The sequence below is a fragment of the Hyla sarda genome, chromosome 13, assembly GCF_029499605.1.
Source record: "Hyla sarda isolate aHylSar1 chromosome 13, aHylSar1.hap1, whole genome shotgun sequence".
Classification (NCBI taxonomy): Eukaryota; Metazoa; Chordata; class Amphibia; order Anura; family Hylidae; genus Hyla; species Hyla sarda.
The window spans coordinates 15,438,034-15,464,935 of record NC_079201.1 but is presented as its reverse complement, the minus strand read 5'-3'; the positions used below and the strand labels follow the sequence as shown (position 1 = coordinate 15,464,935).

The following is a 26,902-nucleotide window of genomic DNA, read 5'->3' as shown; positions in this document are numbered from 1 at the left end:
CTATTTCCATCTTATTCCAGATCTGCACAAACCTTCATGGCTTAGATGACCATAGATATTCATGGCCGAGCTTTTCCAGCTTGGATACTGGGATGTGTTAAAATGTCAAAGTTGCCTGAAGGCTTAAAGGGGTATTCCAGGAAAAAACTTTTTTTATATATATTAACTGGCTCCAGAAAGTTAAACAGATTTGTAAATTTCTTCTATAAATTTTTTTTAATCCTTTCAGTACTTATGAGCTTCTGAAGTTAAGGTTGTTCTTTTCTGTCTAAGTGCTCTCTGATGACACGTGTCTCGGGAACCGCCCAGTTTAGAAGAGGTTTGCTATGGGGATTTGCTTCTAAACTGGGCGTTTCCCGAGACAGGTGTCATCAGAGAGGATTTAGACAGAAAAGAACAACCTTAACTTCAGAAGCTCATAAGTACTGAAAGGATTAAGATTTTTTAATAGAAGTAATTTACAAATCTGTTTAACTTTCTGGAGCCAGTTGATATATGTAAAAACTTTTTTCCTGGAATACCTCTTTAACAGCTTGAATCATCTTGTCCCCATAGATGGCGACTATCTAACCATCTTGTATTGAGACAAATAAAAACTTTTAGATTTGGTTACTACATTCTGGCTGTATTTGGGACAGAAAGCAGGATTTTGTTTGGAGAGCAAACTGGAAAATGGCAGCATTTGTTTACTAGGGGCCCCCAAGGAGGGCCCCCTAATACCAAAAGCAATCTGACAGTGTTGAGAAGTATTTCCAAGCCAAAGTGTCTCCAGCTGTGGCAAAAGTACAACGGCCAGCATGCACGGACAACCAAAGGGCTGTCTGTCTCCTCCAGAGGATCTGCACTGTCCAAAAGAGGTAAACGAAGGCTTCCATCTCATCTCAGCAGTCTCCTGGACTGTTGGTGGGCCTTGAGGACTGGGTTAGGGACCTCTGTTGTATGGTGTTCCTCATAGATACCACAAGTGTTCCAAGGAAGAACAACTAGTGAACTCCTAGCAAGGACACGGGTGTCCAGGACTCATAGATGCGCCAAGACGTATGGGATAAATCTTGGTGCCTGGTGGGCCTTGAGGACTGGGTTGGGGACTTCTGTGATACAGGACTTCCAGAGAGAGGGACATTCTTGGCAACCATTCTCTAGTCTGGCCAATATGGGAGGATCCTGGACATGGGAACCCCCGGTATTAGGGAAGAGCGAGTTATGAGAGTATATAAGATGCCGAATAGATATCATTTTAGTCCTCGTATAGAGAACATTTCTTTTCTGAAATTCTGACCATATTAGGTGAACAGAAGGAGTCTGTGAACACTGTGCAGACCTCATCTGACCAACACCCCTGGTGTAAAGACGATGGATAAATAATTTCGGTTGGCTTTTCCCACACACAAAAAATGTCCTGAAGAAGCGGGGGTTATAATACCAAAAAGAGAAGAAACAGAGAGACAAGAAGGGAAATGAATCATTCATCTAAATTCCTCAATAACGCGGCCATAGAAGGGAAGAAGGCTGAACTCCTACTACAGGGGCATCTATCAGCTTCAGCCTGAACTCTAACAACGAACAACTAATTCAGGATTTCAGGAAAGGTTTGGTCTACAAAGAGGTAGGAAAGATATATGTGATCCCTGGAGGAACATGTTTTCCCTTGCACACCTCACCTCCTGAGCAGACGCCCATTGATGTTCCTAAACACTTTCCACTTTATTCCCTCCCTTAGGAGAAACACCTCATTTTCTACAATGTTATCACCACCGACCACAGAAGAAACACCCTGGATCAACAAAGATCCACCACCCGATTAGGAACGAAAAATGGGGTAAAGAACACTTACAAAATATACTGGATTGCATTCATATTTGAAGATTTTGTAAGGTTGCTCATGGGGAATACTGCTACACGGACCTCCCTACAATCAGCACTAATCTGTAGAGAAGTCAGCAAGTCTTCAATTTATTCTGCAGCACCTCCAGAGGACAAATGAAGAATTACATATTAACTAAATCAGTAGGCTTTGTAATGTATAGATGTGCTGCTCGTATCGAAACTAATATATGAGGAACCACAACGCTTCTTTCCTCCCATATTAGTAGTTATTTATAATGTTATTTTTTAAGGGGAACGGTTATCATTTTCATGCTGCCTGAACCACAAGTCATCAGGGAGGTCTCTGGTGGCTTCTACCTGCCCCGACAGTCTAGATTGATAGAAGTCTCCCTATACCCAAACAGGGTGAAATATATCAATCAAGGCTGCACCAATTGAGTCTGTCAACTACAGGCAATGCTTTTTATTACAAGGGTCCAACAAAAATAGGTTGATCATGGGGAATACTGCTACACGGACCTCCCTACAATCAGCACTAATCTGTAGAGAAGTCAGCAAGTCTTCAATTTATTCTGCAGCACCTCCAGAGGACAAATGAAGAATTACACATTATCTGATGAAGTCAGTAGGCTTTGTAATGTATAGATGTGCTGCTCGTATCAAAACTCTACTGTGGCTAATATATGAGGAACCACAACGCTTTTTCCCTCCCATATTAATAGTTACAGTATTTATAATGTTATTTTTTTTTAAGGCAAACAGTTATCACTTTCATGCTGCCTGAACCACAAGTCATCAGGGAGGTCTCTGGTGGCTTCTGCCTGCCCCAACAGTCTAGATTGATAGAAGTCTCCCTATACCCAAACAGGGTGGGATATATCAATCAAGGCTGGAGGAAAGTAGGGAGAAGCTGCCGGGGACCTCCTGATGACTCAAAAAAAAAAACTACTAATTTGTGAAGGAAGGCAGAAATCATTGAGGTTCCTCACGTATTAGCCACAGTAGTGTTTGGGTACGAGCATCACATCTATGCATTACACACCCCCTGATTTCAATAGATAATATGTAATTCTTCATTTGTCCTCTGGAGGTGCTGCAGAATAAATTGGACACTTGATGATGAATTTCTCCACAGACTAGTGTCTGTTTGAGGCTTCAGGTATGTTCACAGGACCACCAGTGACTGTATTTGGAGCTCCTGTCGGAAGTTCCATTCAGGATTTTTGTGCCAAACTTTCAAAATCACAGAATCTATGATGGAATGTGATGGACAAAACAGAAATAGGATAGGAGTGTGAACACGACCTAAAATATACTAAGTCTAACAATAAAGTGACATAAACGGGTGTAATACCTGCATTTGCCTCCAATTTGAGGTCGACTAGATCCTTCATCCCACATTCTGGCCCCACCTCACCCATATAGCTGGTAGGACGGGCACAGAACATAAGTCTACATATCTTGTCCTCCTCAGTGTTGTTGCTGATCACTGCAAACACATCAAAATCGCTCCCCTTGTCCATCTTTTCGGACACTTTAATCTTCATGTCAATGGCGTGTGGGGCTTCCTCCCTCTGCGATCGGGGGACTATAACCTGCTGATTTGCCTTTTCAAAGACCCGTCTTTCGTCTTCGGAACCTGAGGACCAGAGATAATAAGAAGGGAAAATCAACCAACAATTCAGCAGAAAATATGTTTGTTTTTTGTGGGGTCGGTATGAGATCAGGATTATTTTTTCTCCACAGTGCTACAGGGTGTGTCAGATATTGTGACTCAGTCCAATTCAGTAGGGCTGACCTGCTATAGCAGACGTGTCCTATGAACAAGAGGTGGTGCTGTTTCTAGAAAAAATATGAGGTTACTATTGAAAATAATCAGAATATTCCTATGTAAAATTAAAAGACAATTTATCATTGTATTCACATGTCTTTTTTCGTGTACGTTTTGGCGCAACTTTTTTGCTTCCACACGGCCTAAATGGACACTATTCACTTACAAAACTTTAGACATTGTGGACATTGGTGGATGGAGCGAGACATGATGTCCCAGATGTGCTCAATCGGATTCAGGTCTGGGGAACGGGCGGCCAATCCATAGCATCAATGCCTTCCTCTTGCAGGAACTGCTGACACACTCCAGCCACACGAGGTCTAGCATTGTCTTGTATTAGGAGGAACCCAGGGCCAACCGTACCAGCATATGGTCTCACAAGGGGTCTGAGGATCTCATCTCGGTACCTAATGGCAGTCAGGCTACCTCTGGCAAGCACATGGAGGGCTGTGCGGCCCCCCCAAAGAAATGCCACCCCACACGATTACTGACCCACCGCCAAACCGGTCATACTGGAGGATGTTGCAGGCAGCAGAATGTTCTCCACAGCGTCTCCAGACTCTGTCACGTCTCTCAAATGTGCTCATTGTGAACCTGCTTTCATCTGTGAAGAGCACAGGGCGCCAGTGACGAATTTGCCAATCTTGGAGTTCTCTTGCAAATGCCAAACGTCCAGCACGGTGTTGGGCTGTAAGCACAACCCCCACCTGTGGACATCGGGCCCTCATACCACCCTCATGAAGTCTGTTTCTGACCATTTGAGTAGACACATGCACATTTGTGGCCTGCTGGAGGTCATTTTGCAGGGCTCTGGCAGTGCTCCTCCTGCTCCTCCTTGCACAAAGGCGGAGGTAGCGGTCCTGCTGCTAGGATGTTGCCCTCCTACGACCTCCTCCACGTCTCATGATGTACTGGCCTGTCTCCTGGTAGCGCCTCCATGCTCTGGACACTACGCTGACAGACACAGCAAACCTTCTTGCCACAGCTCGCGTTGATGTGCCATCCTGGATGAGCTGCACTACCTGAGCCACTTGTGTGGGTTGTAGACTCTGTCTCATGCTACCACTAGAGTGAAAGCACCGCCAGCATTCAAAAGTGACCAAAACATCAGCCAGGAAGCATATGAACTGAGAAGTTGTCTGTAGTCACCACCTGCAGAACCACTCCTTTATTGGGGGTGTCTTGCTAATTGCCTATAATTTCCACCTGTTGTCTGTTCCATCTGAAATTGATTGTCAATCAGTGTTCTTCCTGAGTGGACAGTGGGATTTCACACTAGTGTCAGTGACTTGGAGTTACATTGTGTTGTTTAAGTCTTCCCTTTATGTTTTTGAGCAGTGTACAATAGTACAATAGTATAATAGTAGACATGTCATTCAGCTCTGCTACATATTTTATATAACTGAACTAATGCGCACATCTGAAAAAGAACAATGCTGCATTGGAAAAACTCAATTCTCAGATGCGACCGGCAATACAAATAATTGTTTTCCACACATCATTAAGACTAAATGAGGTTTTGTCGCCAACATTCATCTCACAGGATATTAAAAAAAAAAACTAAATCTGATGGGCTGAAGGCATGTACGCTGAAGAATAAATAATACTTGACAGCGTGGATGCAGAATACCTGTTGGCACTTGGAAGCGGAGACAAATTACTTTGTGAAGTGTTTTTCATAGAATAAGGAGGAACTGGCAAAGAATATATAGTTGATGTCTGGCAGGGACTGAAGTAGCTGTGAACAAAAGTAGGCCAAGTAGCTCTCCACCCGTGGGAGCTAGCATCAATTCAAGTCATATTCAATGTAATTTCTCATAGGTGGCAGCAGAGAGCAAGCTTTTATACTTCTGGTGTGGAGAACTACTTTGCATACTTTTTTCCCAAGGTGCATTGCATGGCTTATTTAAAGGGGTATTCCAGTAAAAAAAAAGAAAATAATTTCCTCTGTAGTATTCAGCAGCTAATAAGTACTGGAAGAATTAAGATTTTTTTTTTGATACTATATAGCCTATGGATAGTATAAAAGTATAAAGAATTACCATATCCTCACTTTGGTCTTCCCCGCTTTTTCTCACTTACCCTCAGGGTATTTGTAGTTCTGCGTAATGTCTTCCCGGGTGTCTGTTCCCACCGCTTTCGTGCTGATTTTCTGCCCGACCAGCGCGTTGTTTTTGGTCTGCCTGACGGTCCCGTCCCTCTGCTCTACAAAGTAGATGACATCTGCATTGACCTCGGCGAATACGAATGGGACGTCGTAGCTGATGGCAAGGTCACCTTCCTTCACAGCCAGGACAGGAGCGGGACCACAGCAGTAGGCACCTGCGAGAGAACAGAAGGTCGGGTCTAAGCTGCAGCAACTAGTATGGTTACACCCCAAAATGAGAACATTCTAGAGAGTCATCTCGTTCAACATTACTTTTCTTGAATTAGGCTACTCGGAGCCAAAATAACCACTGGAGCCAACGTAACAAAGACAGAAGATGTGACCTAGTGTTAAAGGGGTAGCCCAAGAAAAAACTTATATATTTATATATATATATATATATATATATATATATATATATATATATATATATAAATATATATCAACTGGCTCCAGAAAGTTAAAACAGATTTGTAAATTACTTCTATAAAAAAAAATATTAATCCTTCCAATAATTATCAGCTGCTGAAGTTGAGTTGTTCTATTCTGTCTGACAACAGTGCTCTCTGCTGACATCTCTGCTTGTCTCGGGAACTGCACAGAGTAGAAGAGGTTTGCTATGGGGATTTGCTTCTAAACTGGGCAGTTCCCGAGACAGGTGTCATCAGAGAGCACTTAGACAGAAAAGAACAACTCAACTTCAGCAGCTCGTAAGTACTGAAAGGATTAAGATTTTTTTAATAGAAGTAATTTACAAATCTGTTTAACTTTCCGGAGCCAGTTGATATATAAAAAAAAGTTTTTGTTGCCTGGATAACCCCTTTATTCCTATCCCTGCCCCTTTGGTATTGGGTCATGAGAACCTGCTCAGGACTCTTCTCCCCAAAGAATTGACTCAACTGAGAGGGGAAAATATGTGCTGGGTTCCTCTCTGATCTCTGCTTTGAGTAAACCTCTCTGTTTGCTTTGTTAAATGGGCACTGTCATTAACTTTTTTTTTTTTTTATAGGTTGTAGTACTTATGTACTACAACATATCTCTAATATACATCAGTAATTTTTTTTGTGTTTAAAATATTGTATTTTCTATTTGAAATCCGGCCACTAGGGGTCTCCCTCCTAGTTGCCCGCTGTAGCCTGCTGTGACATCACTGCTGAATTCGGACCAATCCCACCCAGGCAATCGGTCCGTATTCAGTCAGCCTGCGCTCACTCCCTGCCTGTCAATCAGACAGCTGCTGTGAATGACGGGGCTGCGCGCCTTGGCTCACTGGCCTCACGCGCAGCCCATCCCTGCCCCCGGCAGGGAAATCTTGCACGGCAGGTCGGCAATGCTCCTATACTCCTCCTCCCTGGGTTGCACATGAACTGCTGAACAGGGAGGAGGAGACCCCGGAGCAGCCTGCCGAGCTATTGGCCGCTCATCTATGCGTGCTCCCGACAGGAGCGTAGCATAGAAGAGGTGAGGGCGGAAGTCGGCATCCAGCAGGCATCAGTGACGTGGCGCCTGCTGGGGAAGTCGGCTCCCTGCCCAGCAAAAGTGAGCATCATAAGAGTAGCTGTTTAGAAGGTAGAACATTTTTTTTTAAGTCAGGGAGGGGGTTAGGAATAGATTAGCAATAGGTAGGGACAGAAAAAAAATTATATACATGGCGGGAGACACCCTTTAATCATTTCATGAAGGACTTTGGCTTATAAACAGTGGCGTGTCCAGAGGTCCTATTTTAAGGGGGTCTCGTGGGATCTTGTAATTACTTTCATGCTGCCGGAACCATTGGGATGGTCACCAGTATATTCTCAGCCTTGTTTCATAGATCTCCCTGTTTGGGTGTGAGGAGAGATCTATCAAGCATGTCCAATGGGGCAAGCAGAAGCCACTGGGGACCGCCCCGATGACTTATGGTCCAGGCAGCAGAAAAGTGATGACAGGTTCCCCTCTTTCAGCACCATATTAGTCACTTGATCCTTTTGGGCTGCGACCATTTATGGATGATGCTCACTCTCCATAGACACCAACATTTTTGCAAACAAAGCCCATTAATTTATAAATAGTTGAATGTTCAAAACCCTTTTAAAGGGGTACTCCGCTGCTCAGCGTATGGAACAAACTGTTCCAAACGCTGGAGCTGGCGCAGGGAGCTTGTGACATCATAGCCCTGCCCCCTCATGATGCTTACCAGACACAAGTCAGTGCATACACTTCAGTAATACAGGTAAAGAGTACAGAACATGTAATACCTCCCTGTACTGTAGGGGGCGCTACCAGACACCAGTCAGTGCATGTACTTCAGTAATACAGGTAAAGAGTAGTACAGAACATGTAATACCTCCCTGTACTGTAGGGGGCGCTACCAGACACCAGTCAGTGCATGTACTTCAGTAATACAGGTAAAGAGTAGTACAGAACATGTAATACCTCCCTGTTCTGTAGGGGGCGCTACCAGACACCAGTCAGTGCATGTACTTCAGTAATACAGGTAAAGAGTAGTACAGAACATGTAATACCTCCCTGTACTGTAGGGGGCGCTACCAGACACCAGTCAGTGCATGTACTTCAGTAATACAGGTAAAGAGTAGTACAGAACATGTAATACCTCCCGTACTGTAGGGGGCGCTACCAGACACCAGTCAGTGCATGCACTTCAGTAATACAGGTAAAGAGTACAGAACATGTAATACCTCCCTGTACTGTAGAGGGCGCTACCAGACACCAGTCAGTGCATACACTTCAGTAATACAGGTAAAGAGTACAGAACATGTAATACCTCCCTGTACTGTAGGGGGCACTACCAGACACCAGTCAGTGCATACACTTCAGTAATACAGGTAAAGAGTAGTACAGAACATGTAATACCTCCCTGTACTGTAGGGGGCGCTACCAGACACCAGTCAGTGCATACACTTCAGTAATACAGGGGTTTTACCAGTGAAATGTCCATTCTGATAGGTCAGATCTTCCGGCCATTGACACGTTTCACAGATCTGGACTGTCTGTACATTGTATGGTGAGTCTGGTTTAGGTTACAATGGTCCAGAAAAGGCCAAAACTATTGTAACCCGAGGCCATTGTAAGTTGAGGGATCACTGTATGTAAAAACATACAATACACTCACCTAAAATATCTATTTTAAGAAAGGAAGAAACAAAAAGGACTACATTGCTAAGAACAAAGAAGACGGAAAGAAAGACGAGAGATCGAGTGCCCACCATCACTTTTCTCTTGAGGAGTTGGATCCACGACCTGCCAACCATCGTATCCTTCGGGAAGATCAAGACGGTTCATCCAGGCTTCGACCCAACAGTGGAAGTTCCTTCATAAAAAAGTAACAAAAAAGCTCTTGTCAGGGGAGCAAATCTTTTGTTGTCATCTGCAAAACCATTAGATTAAAGGGGTGCCCCGGCATTGGTTGGAACATAAAATTTTTAAAATGTTGCAGTATATTTAAAGGGGTACTCTGGTGGAAAAAAAATATTATCAAATCAACTGTTGCCAGAAAGTTAAACAGATTTGTAAATTACTTCTATATAAAAATCTTAATCCTTCCAGTACTCATCAGCTGCTGTATGCTCCAGAGGAAGTTGTTTTCTTTTTAAAGTTCTTTTCTGTCTGACCACAGTGCTCTCTGCTGACACCTCTGTCCATGTCAGGACCTGTCCAAGTAGGAGAGGTTTGCTATGGGGATTTGCTTGTACTCTGGACAGTTCCTGACATGGACAGAGGTGGCAGCAGAGAGCACTGTGGTCAGACTGGAAAGAACTACACAACTTCCTGTGGAGCATACAGCAGCTGATAAGTCCTGGAAGGATTAAAGGGGTACTCCAGTGGAAAACGTTTTTTTTTCTTTGTGGTCACTAAGGCCAAGCACAATTAGCCAGTCGTCCATGTCTACACATTGGCCCGGGCATTAAAGGGGTACTCTGGTTGAAATCTTTTTTTTTTTTTTTTAATCAACTGGTGCCAGAAAGTTAAACAGATTTGTAAATCACTTCTATTAAAAAATCTTAATCCTCCCAGTATTTTTTAGGGTCGGTGTACTACAGACGAAATGCTTTTCTTTTTGGATTTCTCTTCTGTCACGACCACAGTGCTCTCTGCTGACCTCTGCTGTCCATTTTAGGAACTGTCCAGAGCAGGAGAAAATCCCCATAGCAACCATTTGCTGCTCTTGACAGTTGCAGAGGTCAGCAGAGAGCACTGTGGTCGTGACAGAAGAGAAATCGAAAAAGAAAAGCATTTTCTTTGTAGTATACAGCCCCTAAAAAGTACTGGAAGGATTAAGATTTTTTATTTATTTTTTTAATATAAGTAATTTACAAATCTGTTTAACTTTCTAATATCAGTCGATTAAAAATTTTTTTCACACCAGAGTGCCCCTTTAAATATATCGCAACGTTTTTTATAATGTTATGTTCCAACCATTGCCATCATTCTCCCACCATTGTTTTACCAGATCATGTCTTTATGCTTCTTCTGATTCTTCCCTTGGTCATCCAGGTACAGCTCGATCGCCAAGTTGCTGTTGGTATCATGTGCGGAATTGTAGTTGGTGATGACCCGAGCGGGGATGCCCAGACACCTCAGAACTGAAATACAACACGACTTTAGTCGACGGACACCAAAGGACTTTTCTGAAGGACTTTTCTGTCATCTTCTCTTTTGCGTTCCTCTCACCTGAACAGGCAACGGCGGCATAAACCCAACACTGTCCGTACTTCACTGCTTGACAACCAAACTTTCTCCAGCGTCGTAGGATGTCCACGCTGCCGATCCAGGACATGGGGCTTACACCGTCGCCATAGCAGTTGTCCCAGCGCCCATATAGAACACCGCTGTCACCATTACAGTTCACCTGCAGGACCATGGGCATAGCTTTAGGTATAGTGTGAAATTATTCCCCAACCAGTGTGCCTCCAGCTGTTGCAAAACTACAACTCCCAGCATGCCCGGACAGCCTCTGGCTGTCCGGACATGCTGGGAGTCGTAGTTTTGCAACAGCTGGAGGCACACTGATTGGGAAACACTGCCCTATACCATAAAAAGGGGCAGCACACTGAAATCCTATTAGCCATCAAATTGCTGTCTTGTCTACATATCAGTAACATAAAAACTTCTTTTAGTTGTTAAAGGGGCATACGTCATGTTTAAAATGCATTTTAATTTTCCGGTGTCATATTATAGAGCAGGAGGAGCTGAGCAAATTGATATACAGTTTTATGGGGAAAATATTTAATCCAAGCAGAATTTTTTACCATGTAATCCTCTGCTCCGTCTTGGAAAAGTAGTCAAGTGGGCGGTCCTAGCGGAGATTTACATGGATAAAGGACGAGTTCTACTTATTTTCCCAGATAACAATATACATCAATCCGCTCAGCTCCTCCTGCTCTATAACATGGTGCCAGATGATTGGACAGCATTTACCATGTGACAGCTTCCCTTTAAGGATTTTTTTTTTTTTTAAACTCACCATTGCACTGACAACACGGCTTATGTACACGGGATCGTTCCGCTGGGTGCAGTCAGTGGTGGAATCCTCCAAGAACTTGGGGTTTTTGTCTAACACCTCAAGAGAAGCTTCCAGTATATCATCTTCAAACTATACAAGATAAAAGTTATAAGCATTATCAACAATTAAAGGGGTATTCCAGGAATAATCGAAAAATGGCAAAAAATTGGGATGGGCTATCCGTTCATTATATTGTTATATGTATTACGTTAAAGGGGTATTCCAGGAAAAAAAATTTTTTTTATATATCAACTGGCTCCAGAAAGTTAAACAGATTTATAAATTACTTCTATTAAAAAATCTTAATCCTTTCAGTACTTATGAGCTTCTGAAGTTAAGGTTGTTCTTTTCTGTCTAAGTGCTCTCTGATGACACGTGTCTCGGGAAACGCCCAGTTTAGAAGATGTTTGCTATGGGGGTTTGCTTCTAAACTGGGCGGTTCCTGAGACAGGTGTCATCAGAGAGCACTTAGAGAGAAAAGAACAACCTTAACTTCAGAAGCTCATAAGTACTGAAAGGATTAAGATTTTTTTAATAGAAATAATTTACAAATCTGTTTAACTTTCTGGAGCCAGTTGATATATAAAAAAAAAGTTTTTTCCTGTATAACCCCTTTAAAGTAATACATATAACAATATAATGAAGGGATAGCCCATCCCAATTTTTTACCATTTTTCTATTATAATTTACTATAATAATTTATTAAATGGGTACTCCAGTGGAAAACATTTTTTTTTTTTAAATCAACTGGTTCCAGAAAGTTAAACAGATGTGTAAGTTACTTCTATTAAAAAATCTTAACCCTTCCAGTACTTATCAGCTGCTGTTATGATCCACAGGAAGTTCTTTTCTTTTCGAATTTCCTTTCTGCCTGACCACAGTGCTCTCTGCTGACACCTCTGTCTATTTTAGGAACTATCCAGAGCACAAAAGGCTTTCTATGGGGAGTTTCTCCTACTCTGGACAATTCCTAAAATGGACAGAGGTGTCAGCAGAGAGCACTGTGGTCAGGCAGAAAGGAAATTCAAAAAGAAAAGAACTTCCTGTGGATCATAACAGCAGCTGATAAGTACTGGAAGGGTTAAGATTTTTTAATAGAAGTAATTTACAAATCTGTTTAACTTTCTGGCACCAGTTGATTTAAAGGGGTACTCCGGCGCTAAGACATCTTATCCCCTATCCGAAGGATAGGGGATAAGATGCTTGATCGCGGGGGTCCCACCGCTGGGGACCCCCGTGATCTTCCACGCCGCACCACGTTATAATCAGCCCCTGGAGCGTGCTCGCTCCGGGTCTGATTACTGGCGATCACGGGGACGGAGCCTAGTGACGTCCCGGCTCTGCCCCCGTGTGACGTCACGCTCCGCCCCCACAATGTAAGCCTATGGGAGGGGGCGTGACAGCTGTTTGTCTTCCCCTTATTTTTTTTCCTTCACTTATTTGATGGAAGGGATTGTCATCATTGTTGGGGCCACCCTGTTAAAGGGGTACTCCGGTGGAAAACTTTTTTTTTTTTTTTTTAAATCAACTGGTGCCAGAAAGTTAAACAGATTTGTAAATTACTTCTATTAAAAAATCTTATTCCTTCCAGTACTTATCAGCTGCTGAATACTACAGAGGAAATTCTTTTCTTTTTGGAACACAGAGCTCTCTGCTGACATCATGACCACAGTGCTCTCTGCTGACACCTCTGCCCATTTTAGGAACTATCCAGAGCAGCATAAGTTTGCTATGGGGATTTTCTCCTACTCTGGACAGTTCTTAAAATGGACAGCAGGGGTCAGCAGAGAGCACTGTGCTTGTGATGTCAGCAGAGAGCTCTGTGTTCCAATAAGAAAAGAATTTCCTCTGTAGTATTCAGCAGCGAATAAGTACTGGAAGGATAAGGATTTTTTAATAGAAGTCATTTACAAATCTGTAAAATTTTCTGGCATCAGTTGATTTAAAAAAAAAAGTTTTCTACTGGAGTACCCCTTTAAGTTGATGGGAACTTCAAAATGGCAGGGTAAGATAACTAAAAGGGGTCCGAGCTAGGAATAGGGTGGGCACCCCATCCCTTGTTTAACCTGGGTGGGCACCCCATCTCTTGTTTAACCTTGCATCGAGGGTGGGCACCCATCCCTTGTTTAACCTTGCATCGATTCATGTTCACACTGTACAAGTTCTGATCTGCAATACCAGAAACAACCCTTGAGCATGAGGGGCACTGTTTTTGAAAGTAAACAGCCATTGTTTTATAATCTCATAAGCCTTTTTCATGCTGAAAATACTCACCATGTACACAACACCGAGTGGGATTGTTCTATAAACCACATCCTTGTTTATATGCCTTGCTTCAAACAATAAACCCTGTAGCTTCGACAGTGCTCAAAAATCTACATCCCTCCTAGCATTTTTGTAAGAAATTTTAGAATATCAACACTTCAGTGTGAATGGAGCCCACAAAGGTAAATGCTTACAAATGTTTTCATCTTATCCTCTGTAATATTTCTCATACACCCTTAAATGTTAAAGGGGTATTCCAGTGAAAAACAATTTTTTTTCATATAAACTGGCTACAGAAAGTTAAACAGATTTGTAAATTATTTCTATAAAAAAAATCTTAATCCTTCCAGTACTTATAAGCTGCTGAAGTTGAGTTGTTCTTTTCTGTCTGCTCTCTGCTGACACCTCTGTCTGTTTCAGGAACTGTTCAGAGTAGGAACAAATCCCCATAACAAACCTCTCCTGCTCTGGACAGTTCCTAAGACAGACAGAGGTGTCAGCAGAGAACACCGTAACACCGTTGTCAGACAGAAAAGAACAACTCAACTTCAGCAGCTGATAAGTACTGGAAGAATAATAAAAAAAAATAGAAGTAATTTACAAATATGTTTAATTTTCTAGATGAGTTGATATGAAAAAAAAAAGTTTTTTGTTTTTTTTACTGGAATACCCCTTTAAGTACATGTTTCATTTCAGAGAAGTAGCCCCATGTGACTCCTATCTGTCCACTAAGACCTTTTATGGAATAGAATAAAAGTCTTGTCTCAACATGGCAAGAGACCAACATTTGGTGTCGGCGATGCACTCCTGAAAAAAACATATGTATATGGAGGAGGGCAGAAATGGAATGTGGCAGTATGTGTAGCGGAGATAAGAAGAATAGGGAGGGGGGAGACAGCTGAGGCAACAAGAGATATGTCAGAGACGGAACAGAGCTCAATGTCTACACAGAGCATCTGCTTAATGTCATTGTGCATGAATTGCCATACTACACGCCCATGTACTGAGGGCACGTCACATGACCATGTGTCCTAAAAGTACACTGGGTGACATTAGGGGAACTTCTTATTCATTACTTACATTCTACGACATGAAAAATGTTGTTTATTCATTGCCTTTGGAGTTCCGAAACATGAAAATACAATGCTTAAAAAAAAAATATAATTATAGTAACAAATAGCACACACTGGACCATGATGAAATCTATAATGAATAATAAAATTATAGATTTATTCAAATAAAAAAACCTGGAACGGGTTTCCAAGACGCACTGGTCACTTCTTCAGGTACGTACCCGAGGAAGGAGAAGAACAATACCCAGCACTCACCGATGTTGCTTAATCATGAAGATTTATTGATGCATATCAGAGGTCGGGGTACAGGACGCGTTTCGGCATTTCTGCCTTCCTCAGCTGTCTGCCTAGGCAGACAGCTGAGGAAGGCAGATGTGCCGAAACGCGTCCTGTACCCCTACCTCTGATATGGACCAATACATCTTCATGATGGTGAGTGCTGGGTAATGTTCTTCTCATATGCTGTATAACTCCACCACAACACACGGAAGTGCCGACTCATCCACTACTATGTACCTGAGAAAGGAATCGGTGCGGCTCGGAAACGCGTAGTGCATTTTTTTATTTGAATGAATCTATAATTCTATGAGTCATTGTATCCTGGCAGTGCCCATTATTCCCATGATCTGAGGTGAAGGAGTTCTTATTGATGCTATTGAGCTTTGAGTACTTGGGAAGAGCAGCAGCTGTGAAAGGTACCATACACTCGATACCCTCATGTGTGTGGTGCAAGTTGCCTGAACATTGCGATTCTTGGGAGGTATTCACACAAGGGAGCGCCTCTTGTATGTTTGTTTGTGTGGTGTCCCGGTACCGTATTGCATACCGTACCTTGGTGGAGGTCCCAAGGTCAGAGTTCCTAGGAACGGTGGGGTCCCTCTTTTCTTGTTTGTCCCTTGTCACCCCTCGGTTGGCTAGTATTCATGTGGGTATCGGTGTAAATATGTATATTTAAATGCCTACCTGTTAGTGTTGCAGGACCTTAGGTCATGTGACTCGGTGTTCAGAACTCTATGGTTTGTTGAAGGACCTTCGGTGGTTCTTGTGTCAGGTGTTCACCCACAATGCCATGTAACAGTGAGTGACAGCTGTTATGGACCAATCCAAAACCGCCCATATAAGGGAGCTGCCGCCATTAATCATTCTCTTGAGTTGCTGACACTGGATGAGGTAGGACCTCCGCAACTTCCAAAGACGATTACTAGTCCTATGCCTTGCGGCCTCGGCCTATGCTAAAGACTTTGAGTTCTTACAATTCCTCTCTAACTCCGCAAGATCACTGGACCTAAACCTACCCCTAAATCCAGCGGATCTATGCTACAAAATCCTCCTAAACTAAAGAGAACTTACCCGGTCCCAACCACTGTCAATCGCTGCTCAGCTGTATATAGACTCTGTTATCTGGACTGTTACCAGTTACTGCTGCATGTTACAGAAAATCTTCAGTAAAGTTTCAACAAGTTTTCAGCTAAGCACTGGTTGTGGACAATCCGTTATTCTGCACTCACCTATCGCTCTTGGGAAGGGTGGCGATAGGCCCAGCATTACCTCAGCATTTAACCCTCACCCTGGCGTCACGAGTGACAAGGGTTGATAAACCCCTGATACCTGCTCAGCAACACCCCAGCTACCCTACACCCCCCCGAGGCTTAACACATTTGTTTTCAGGTGTGTATGGCCTCCCAGGTCCCTCATGACCACATCTGAGCATCATACGGATTATATGGCAGATGAAGTCCTGGGGATCTGCGTAAACTTTGATCCGGGCATCAATGAGCTCCTGGTCAGTCTGGGGTGCTACTTTGCATCATCGGATGCACTAAAACATACCGCCCCCGAGGTTCTCAACTGGATTTAGGTATGAGGAACATGCCTTTGTCAACCAGGAACTGCCTAAATACTGAATCCACATGTGGCCAGGCAATGTTTGCAGCAGTAAGAACCAATGGCCAGCTGCACCAGTGTAAGTTCTAACAGTGGCCTTAAGGATTTCCACCTGGTACCCAACAGCAATAGGGGATCATTAAAGGGGTACTCCGGTGGAAAACAATTTTTTTTATCAACTGGTGTCAGAAAGTTAAACAGATTTGTAAATTACTTTTATATAAAAATCTTAATCCTTCCAGGACTTATCAGCTGCTGTATGCTCCACAGGAACTTGAGTTGTTATTTTCTGTTTACCATGGTGCTCTCTGCTGACACCTCTGTCCATGAGGAACTGTCCAGAGCAGGAGTAAATCCCCATAGCAAACCTCTCCTACTCTGGACAGTTCCTGACATGGACAGAGGTGTCAGCAGAGAGCACTGTGGACAAGACAGAAAAGAACGACACACCTTCCTCTGGAGCATACAGCAGCTGATAAGTACTGGAAGGATTAAAACATTTTTAATAGAAGTAATTTACAAATCTGTTTCACTTTCTGACACCAGTTGATTGAAAGTTGTTTTCCACCAGAGTACCCCTTTAAGGGTGGTATATTGGTGAAGGTTTGAGTGACCTTCCTAGGATATTTCTCCCCAGCCCAGCCCAAAGCCGCCATGCTGGATGATGTTACAGGCAGTTTAATGTTCACCATGGCGTCCCCGGACATTGGTGTGAACCTACTCTCATCTGTGAAGGCAACAGGGCACCAATGGAAGACATATAGATTTTGGTGCTCGGCTGAGAACACAGAAGACGTTGGATGCCAAGAAGACGTTGGACCCTTTTGCTACCCTCATGGAGTCTGTAGACCCCTGGACAGGAGCGTAGCTGTAGAGGTAGCAGTCGCACTGGGGTCCTGGTGCCTAAGGGGGCCCCAAAGCACATCTCCCCATATCTCTCCATAAGAGAGCAGTATTATAATTGGTATATTGCGCCCTGTTGCAGATTTTGCATCAGGGCCCAGACGCTTCAAGCTAAACCTCTGCCCCTTGAGGTCATTGAGAAGGGCTCTGGCAGTGTTCCTGCTGTTCCTCCTCGCAGTAGCAGATACTTGCTGTTGGGTTGATGCCCTTCTATGTCGCTGTCCAGCTTGCCTCGTGAAACAGACTGTGTCCTGTTATCTGCTCCATGTTCTGAGATTGTGCTGGGAGACACAGCAAACCTTACAACAGCACATAAGGAAGGACCATCCTGAAGGATCTGGACTATCTGTGCAACCTGAAGGGGCTGCAGGTACTGCCCTGTTGCTATCAGTAGTGACAAGGACACCTGCAAATCTAGAAGGAAGGATAAGGAACGGGTAACTTTCTGCAGTCTTCCTGCATAACCATTCCCTTTCCGGAGTTTGTCTTGAGGTAGGTGACCTTAAAGGGGTACTCCGCCACTAGACATCTTATCCCCTATCCAAAGGATAAAGGAGACGATGTCTGATCGCGGGGGTCCCGCGATATCAGCTGCAGCACCCCAGACATTCGGTACATGGAGCGAACTTCCCTCCATGCCGGATGACTGATGATGCGGGGCGGAGGCTCATGACGTCACGCTCACGCCCCCCTCAATGCAAGTCTATGGGAGGGGGCGTGACGGCCATCACGCCCCCTCCCACAGACTTGCATTGAGGGGGCGTGGCCGTGACATCACGAGCGGAGTACGGCCGCGACGTCACGAGCCTCTGGCGCTGCACCTGACACTTTAAACGAACGAGGGTGCGGCAGGGAGATCAGAAATCTTATGCCCTATCCTTTGTATAGGGGATAAGATGTCTAGGGGCAGAGTTCCCCTTTAACTCACAATCCCTTATGCCTCCTATGCTATAATCCTGAAGTTTAAAGGGGTACTCCGGTGGAAAACTTTTTTTTTTGTCTTAAATGAACTGGTGCCAGAAAGTTAAAACAGATTTGTAAATTACTTCTATTAAAAAATCTTAATCCTTTCAGTACTTTTTAGCAGCTGTATGCTACAGAGGAAATTCTTTTCTTTTTGAATTTCTTTTTATGTCTTGTCCACAGTGCTCTCTGCTGACACCTCTGTCCGTGTCAGGAACTGTCCAGAGCAGCATAGGTTTGCTATGGGGATTTTCTCTTCATCTGGACAGTTCCAGATACGGGCATCAGGTGTCAGCAGAGAGCACTGTGGACAAGACTAAAAAAGAAATTCAAAAAGAAAAGAATTTCCTTCGTAGCATACAGCTGCTAAAAAGTACTGAAAGGATTAAGATTTTTTAGTAGAAGTAATTTACAAATCTGTTTAACTTTCTGGCACCAATTGATTTAAAAAAAAAAAAAAGATGTTTTCTACCGGAGTACCCCTTTAACTTGGTATTATACTGTGATGCTTAATTTCCGTAACTTTATTTCAGCCATGTATAATTGTCTTGGATATCCTCATGGAAAAACTGAGCCATAACTGTGGAGACATTCTGTACATTACATTGGATAGGAGGCCTCGAGAATATACTCCAAATAAACTCCACGGATTCCAGTGCATTTACCAGACAATGGAAAGAACAAAGGAACCTTCAGACGTGCAGCCATTAAGGCTAAGGCCCTTGAGACACCATTAGAAATTTTATATTTTTAGTTCCAGGATGTGAACTTATTATATTTGCTGCTAAACTCAAATTTTAAAGTACGTTCTACAGCTGGAGTCAATAAGTGGAGAAAATCTGAAGGGGGGTGATGTACGGGCATAACTGTATGGGGTGCAGAGGGCACATTAGCGCCTACCATCAATTCTGTCTACTCCATATGAGAAGAACACTATAAATGAAGAATGATAGTTAAAGGGGTACTCCGCCCCTAGACATCTTATCTACTATCCAAAGGATAGGGGATAAGATGTCTGATCGCGAGGGTCCTGCTGCTGGGGACCCCCCGTGATCTCCCTGCTACACCCAGGTGCAGCGTCGGAGAGCCGGAGGCTTGTGACCTCACGGCCGTTCCCCACTCTTGACCTCACGGCCATGCCTCCTCAATGCAAGTCTATGGGAGGGGGCGTGACGTCCGTCACGCCCCCTCCCATAGACTTGCATTAAAGGGGCATGGCTGTGACATCATGAGCGGGGCGTGACCGTGACGTCATGAGCCTCCGCCCTGCATCGCCGGTAATCCAGCACGGAGCAAAGTTCGCTCTGTGCATCGGATGGCTGGGGTGCCGCAGGCAGAGTACCCCTTTAAAGGAGTAGTTCAGTGGTGAACAACTTATCCCCTATCCTAAGGATAGGGGATAAGTTGCAGATCGCGCGCGGGGGGGGGGGGGGGTGTACGACCGCTGGGGCCCCCTGCGATCTCCTGTACGGAGCCCCGACAGCCCACGGGAAGGGGGCGTGTCGATCTCCGCACGAAGCGGCGGCTGACACGCCCCCTCAATACAACTCTATGGCAGAGCGGGAGCGCTGCCTTCGGCAATCTTCGGCTCTGCCATAGAGATGTATTGAGGGGGCGTTTCGGCCGCCGCTTCGTGCGGTGGTCGACACCCGCTATCTGGCCAGAGAGCCGGGGCCCCGTACAGGAGATCACAGGGGGTTCCAGCGATCCCACCCCCCGCGATCTCAAACTTATCCCCTATACTTAGGATAGGGGATAAGTTTTTCACCACTGGACTACCCCTTTAAGGGGCCCTGTTACAGACTTTACATTAGGGCCTTCTTCCTAAGGATTGCGGTGGACCCTTGCCGATGAAATCGAGGTGATTTATCCCACCTTTATACCCTTTTTAAAGGGTTTCAATGCATCTAAAAGTTAAAAGTCAAGCAACATGGTAAATAGCCTCAATAATCCATAAAGTTTTGTGTTTAAAACTCCTTGGTAACAGACTACAAACATGCCCTGCGTAGTCTGATCCTGCAGTCACACTCCCTTCTATCTGTCACCTATCTCTTACATACATTAGGAAAGCACAGCAGAAAGCACAGGACACAGGAAATATGACTACAGACAGACTACACAAGAATTGTTTGTAGTCTGTTACCATGGAGACACATCAGCCTATATTGCTGGTTTAGATGCAAAATGATGTGATTATCAACAAAATAAACTCCATTTTTGGGGCAATAGAAAAGAAGTGATTTTGAAGGGGGACATAAATGGACAAAATAAATAACAATTACCTGTCCAAAGTTCCAAGGCACAGAGGTTATATTGCTTACGACTCCCTGGAAGATGATCCCGTACTGCGTTGCAACGTACTCTGTCCGCTCGGCGTCATTCTCCATGTACACAGAGTCCTCTGAGGATATAAGAGGGTTACACTCAGTATGTGGTTTGTGTATTGGGACGCTCGTCAGAGCCTAATTATATTACCAGAATTAAGATACACAAAGGAAATAAAACTAGATGTGTGGAGCGTAGATAGCACCCAATCCTGTTCTCTGCCCCAACAGGCCGTGAAGGACACATCAAGACTTTTCTGTTAGGATTTAGGATTATGTAGGAGACGTACATGTTATTTTAAGAGTCAGCTCTGCAGACAAAGTGTGAAAACAATGGAGAATGGCACGTAGGTTTTATCTTCCGACTCCTGTGACTCTGGATTATTGGGAGAATGTAACTAACCCCAGTGTGTGGTTGGTTTATCTTTAAAGGGGTACTCCGCCCCTAGACATCTTATTCCCTATCCGAACGATAAGGGATAAGATGTCTGATAGTGGAGATCCCGCGATCTCCCTGCTGCACCCGGTGTTTGTTTAGAGCGTTGGGTGCAGCGCTAGAGGCCCGTGATGTCATGGCCAAGTCCCGCTCCTGAAGTCGCGGCCACGCCCCCTCAATGCAAGTCTATGGGAGGGGGCCTGACGGACATGAGCCTCCACCTTGCATCGCCAGTCAACCGGCATGGAGAGAAGTTTGCTCGGTGCACCGGATGTCTGGGGTGCCGCAGCCGTGATCGCAGGGGTCCCCAGTGGCAGGACCCCCGCAGTCAGACATCTTATCCCCTATCCGAAGCATAGGAGATAAGATGTCCGATCGCAGGGGTCTCACTATCTCCCTGCTGCATCTAGTGTTCGTTTAGAGCGTCGGGTGCAGCGCCAGAGCCCCGTGATATCACGGCCACGTCCCCTCAATGCAAGTCTATGGAAGTCTATGACGGATGAGCCTCCACCTCGCATCGCCAGTCATCAGGCGATGGAGCGAAGTTGCTCCGTGCACCGGATGTCTGGGGTGCTGCAGCCGAGATTGCGGGGGTCTCCAGTGGTGGGACCCCCACAGTCAGACATCTTATCCCCTATCCTTTGGATAGGGGATAAGATGTCTAGGGGCGGAGTACCCCTTTAATATCAGAAATGTGAGATGGCCTCAGGTTATTGGATCCTTTGTTGACAGGGCTCTATCTTCCCTACCTTCAAGAGTACAGCCTTGGCCATCTGTGCCTGTTGTGACCCCAGCCCTAGACAGGTACCATAGCAGCATATGGGAGTCAAGAAGCAAGAGTGGATGAGAAGACTTGTAGGCTTGGCCTTAAAGGAACCATGTTAAAGGGGTACTCCGCTGGAAAATTTTTTTTATTAAATCAACTGCTGCCAGAAAGTTAAACAGATTTGTAAATTACTTCTATTTAAAAAAAAAAGAAAACTTAATCCTTCTAGTTCTTATCAGCTGCTGTGTACTCCACAGGAAGTTGTGTAGGTTGAAGATTTTTTAATAGAAGTAATTTACAAATCTGTTTAACTTTCAGTTGATTAAAAAAAAAAAAATGCTTTCCACTGGAGTACCCCTTTAAGGGGCTTTAACCTCAGCCACTGAGGTCTACTGAGAACTGTGGCCCTTAACCTTCACGTAGGTGCCTCCAGCGTCCCATTTTTTTCCACCTGGCTCTGGTGTTCCATAGGTGATCATTGGAAGCCATTGGTCACCAAGGTGTTCATCATGTTCTCATTCACCTACCTGGACACCATGGGTTAAAGAGCAGGAAGAAGTCCCCAAGGTTGCAGCTGTTTTCCTCTGTTCCTGTGGAAGTCTCCAGGGAGAGGGCATACTTTCCAATACGGGCATCGGGAGGAGAGATGACAGACAGGACAAGGTTTTCACCATCGACGTTGCTTATGGCTGCGCTCCATTCACCTTCCTGCAGGGAGTCCGTCACTTTGATTTTAGCTTCTGTGCCGAAGTCTTCAGAGGGACATGGACCTAAAAGAGGACAAGGCTTTTTATATGAAGGAATATAGGACTACCTAAACACTAAATGACCCAGTAGGCCAGTGTTTCCCAACCAGTAAGCCTCCAGTTATTGCAAAACTACAATTCCCAGCATGGCCGGACAGCCTTTGGCTGTCCGGCCATGTTGGGAGTTGTAGTTTTGCCACAACTGGAGACACCCAAGTTGGGAAACACTGCAATATATTGAGGAAAGGCTTATGCACAAGATGGAGCCTTGTAGACAAAGTCTATGTGCTGTTCATGTAAAGGGCCGTCACAGCCGGCGCTGCCAATAAGCAAAATAGGCAGCCGCCTGGAGCGCCCTCTTCCTGCTGCAGTAAAATTAGCCAGCATCTGAAGCACCTACCCATCAAGCAAAACCCTGCCACGCTACCCCTACCCCACCCGTACTATAATAATCTTTATTTTCCAGCCTGCTGGAGGAGCGCATCGCCACCTCTGAGGCAGACCGGGGTGATCACTAAAGGTCAAGTCCGACCAACATCCCTACATCGCGCACGCCTCCATACATCGGAAGGAGCCAATGGGTGGGGTCAAAGGGTGTCAAAATTACCTTTCGCCTAGGGTGACAAAAATCCTTGCACCAGGCCTGCTCCTAGTGGAGGATCCTTTAGTATCATGGTTACTAGAACCTAGTAGAAGGTCACTGTTCCATAAGACCACCTCTTTGAGAAGAACAGCCCCTTTATACAGATCTGATTTTGTGGGATTTTCAGTCAACCATACATTTTGCATGGTGGCCATTTTTTTTGAGAAGATTGCCCCCATAAAAGACCACTTTTTTATGATGTCTTCTCAAAGAGGTTTCAAAGCAACGTATGGACCAACCACTTTGTGCCCATCCAATTGTACAAGATAATCAAAAAGTTTATTTACTACATATATAAACACGGAGTAAACTATGTTGGAAATGTTAGCAAGAAGGGCTTCCACTTTGAGGGCTATATTGACTAGGAACCATTTTAGCCTAAAGGTGTTCATATGCCTCAGACTTTAGTCGGCCGAACCCGTCAACTAAAGTTTATGAAGGCCTACCTACACTCCCTTGATGGCCTCCCCAAAGAAGAAACATGAATATTTGACTGGGCCTTTCAAAACACAAGAACGTTTGTGTTCATATTTCTTCTTTAGGCACAGTAGTGGTAAGCCGTCAAGAGAGTGTAGGTAGACTGTCGTATACTTTAGACAGCCGTCTAAAGTTGGCTGGGTTCGGATGACTTTAGTCCGAGTTGTATGAACTCCTTTAGGCCAGGCTAAAAGGGCTCCTAGGAAACATAGGATTACATCCATGACCTGGTACTACCATCTGTACTTTGGTAGCCAGACTACTTGAAGGATTACCGGTACATCAGTTGTAAATCCCCTAATGTGGTAGATGCCTTGACTTGCCCATTTCTCAAGGTATATGTGGGACAAACCATGTAAGAATTGTTTAAGAGGATACATAAACATTCTGTTGGCTGGCCAAGATTCCTTCATGGGGGAAATTCTCTCTTTGTTGCAATTTACTAATTTTATGAAGGTAAGATGGATGGGATTAGGGTTTCTGATTTGGAGAGGGTTCGTACCAACATTAGGGGTGGTGATGTGTAGAATTCTCAAAGGAGATCTGAACCCAGATGGATATGCCAACTCAAGACTCTGGTACCAGGGGGTATAAATGAGGAGCTTTGATTTACAGGTTGTTTGAGGTAATTTGTGATCCTGAGGAAGACGGTTGCAATACTTTCAAAACCTGTAGTCCATTTTTATTTTATTGTATAAGTTATTTATTGTTTAACTGGCTTTTTGTCCAACGATCCATCTTTCCATCCGGACATCTCCGGGATCGTCATATTCAAAGCATCATCTCTATTCACACGGACTCTGGGTCTGCACATAGTCCACACACTCATACACTCAATTTTTTACAATTTCTTTTATATATTTGAATAAATTTGATTTTGTTTTTGTTTTTAGTGCTTCCTCTCATGTTTTTCAGGCCTCGGGGACCCTTTCCAAGCAGTGGTGAATGTTAAGCAATTCGGAATACCATGATCCGAGACATTGCTTGTTGATCATACAACACGTTTTGCCGATTTCCAGCACCTCTGGTACTTGAGATCCTAGTGAACCAATAAGAAAGTTCATGGGTTGCGGACACCAACTGAATTGCTTTATGGAGCTGTGGGAATAAACTCATAATCTGATATTTGCCTGATCCATTGGATTCCTATGAACAATATATCTTGTGTTAGGATGTAAGGATTACATAGCATCGGACTTTGTCACCACAATGTTATGTGCAAAAAACATCATCCAGAGGCAAAAAACAATGGACTTTATGTATGGAATGGTCATTTAGCTATACATTTCACAGACATAAAATGCTTGACCTTTTACATAGGACTGAGGTTATGATCTTTCTTGACCTTGATAAAAGGAAAATGAAAATGTACTGTTTCCTGCCTATGGCTTACTATAGGATTTATGCCTTAGAGGGGGTTAAGTGCTTTTATCTTATAGTATGTAAATAGCATTTGTGTTAATCTTGTGTTGCTTTGTTTGTTTTATCAAGGACTACTGCAGTCTTAGACACTTATCCCCTATCTGCAGGGACCCCCGCAATTTCCCGTACTTGGACCCGGCAATGCTGCGGCTCTGTGCAGCTAGTGCGTGCGTCGTCGACCTCACTGAGGTCGAAATACATGCCCACTCCATACAGCTCTATCAGAGAGACAGGGATGCATGAACGCAGCATCTCCTCCTTTCTTATAGGGATAAATGTAAGGGGCGTGTTGGCCATGTCGTCACGCTGCGGCCAACATGCCTCCTGCACAGGGAGAGCCGCGGTAGAGCTGGGGCCCTGTACAGGAGATTGTGGGGGTCTCCCACGATCAGAAACCAAAGCTAATTTCTTCCAAAAAAGCGCCACCCCTGTCCTCAGGTTGTGTGATGTATGACAAATTGTCTCCTTTCACTTAAAGGGAACCAATCAGCATATTTTAGCATATACAAAGCTTGACAACGCGTTATAGGAGTACTGCTCCTATATGCCGAAGATATTAAGTTATAAAGTCCCCCCTGGCCGCCGGGCAAATAGTCCCCTGGGCGGGGACTTCTACTTACCAGCACCCATTGCTCCGCATTGCTCCGGCCATGGCCCTGCCCCGATGGCTTGAATGACAGTTCACGTCATCGCTCTGCTCCCTAAGCAGATGGAGCAGAGCAGTGACGTGAGCCGAAGCCGTCGGGGTGGGGCCACGGCCGGAGCAATGCGGAGCAATGGGTGCTGGTAAGTAGAAGTCCCCGCCCAGGGTACTACTTGCCGGGCGGCCGGGGGGGCGGGGACTTTATAACTTAATATCTTCACATCTTCACTATGCTTGGGGGCACAAACGTCCCCCGGGGATGGGGAGGATAATTATTTTAGCATATATGATGCGTTGTCAATCTTTATATATATACTTAAATGCAACAAAAGAGATACAGATGCCGGCACTGGTTAATGCTATTTGTGGTGCTTGATGTAGACAAAGGGGCTTGACTAGTGCAGCGATAAGTCAGCAACTCCTGCAGTGATAAACTTCGCCTGGTGCACGATCTCTCTGTACGGGACCCCGGCTCGCTGGCCAGATAGCGGGTGTTGACCACTGCACGAAGCGGCGGCCGACATGCCCCCTCAATACAACTCTATGGCAGAGCCGGAGTTTGCCGAAGGCAGCACTCTGGCTCTGCCCTAGAGTTGTATTGAGGGGGTGTGAAAGCCATGGGCTGTTGGGGCCCCGTACAGGAGATCGCGGAGGGGCCCCAGCGGTCGGATCGCCGCGATCTGAAACTTATCCCCTATCCTTAGGATAGGGGATAACGTTTTTCACCACTGGACAACTCCTTTAACCCATGTAAGAACATAGCAGCAAAATGAAATGTAGAAAGATCTACAAACACACTTTTGTTTTGTTTTGGTCACCCCTCAGTGCTGCCGTCTCAGTCTATGAGATAATCTGAAGCAACAAATAAGGCATTTGAAGATCTTTTTGAATTTTAAAAGTATTAAATATTTTATACAGATTATGAAGATTTAATCTTCTGGAATTAACTTAAAAAATTCTAGAACTACACACATAGCACCTCCATGTTGGTACATTTGCTTTCTCTATGAACAGTCACATTCAAATAACACGGCCCAAGGGAATTCAGGT

General features: G+C 44.5%; 1 protein-coding gene across 3 annotated transcripts in view; it reads right to left on the bottom strand.

The window, feature by feature from the left end:
* The window catches only part of TGM2 (transglutaminase 2), an 89,846-nt gene that overhangs the window by 19,317 nt on the left and 43,627 nt on the right, over positions 1–26,902 (bottom strand). For all 3 annotated transcript variants that reach the window (XR_008849510.1, XM_056549839.1, XM_056549840.1), the window contains exons 3-10: positions 22,449–22,691; positions 20,678–20,796; positions 11,269–11,397; positions 10,476–10,653; positions 10,252–10,387; positions 9,011–9,114; positions 5,741–5,980; positions 3,182–3,466 (exon numbers count right to left, since the gene is read on the bottom strand). Coding sequence is in view for 2 of the 3 variants with exons in the window: in XM_056549839.1 (XP_056405814.1) it covers positions 3,182–3,466; positions 5,741–5,980; positions 9,011–9,114; positions 10,252–10,387; positions 10,476–10,653; positions 11,269–11,397; positions 20,678–20,796; positions 22,449–22,691 (1,434 nt within the window). In the remaining variant the exon portion in view is untranslated. The remainder of the gene's footprint in view (positions 1–3,181; positions 3,467–5,740; positions 5,981–9,010; positions 9,115–10,251; positions 10,388–10,475; positions 10,654–11,268; positions 11,398–20,677; positions 20,797–22,448; positions 22,692–26,902) is intronic.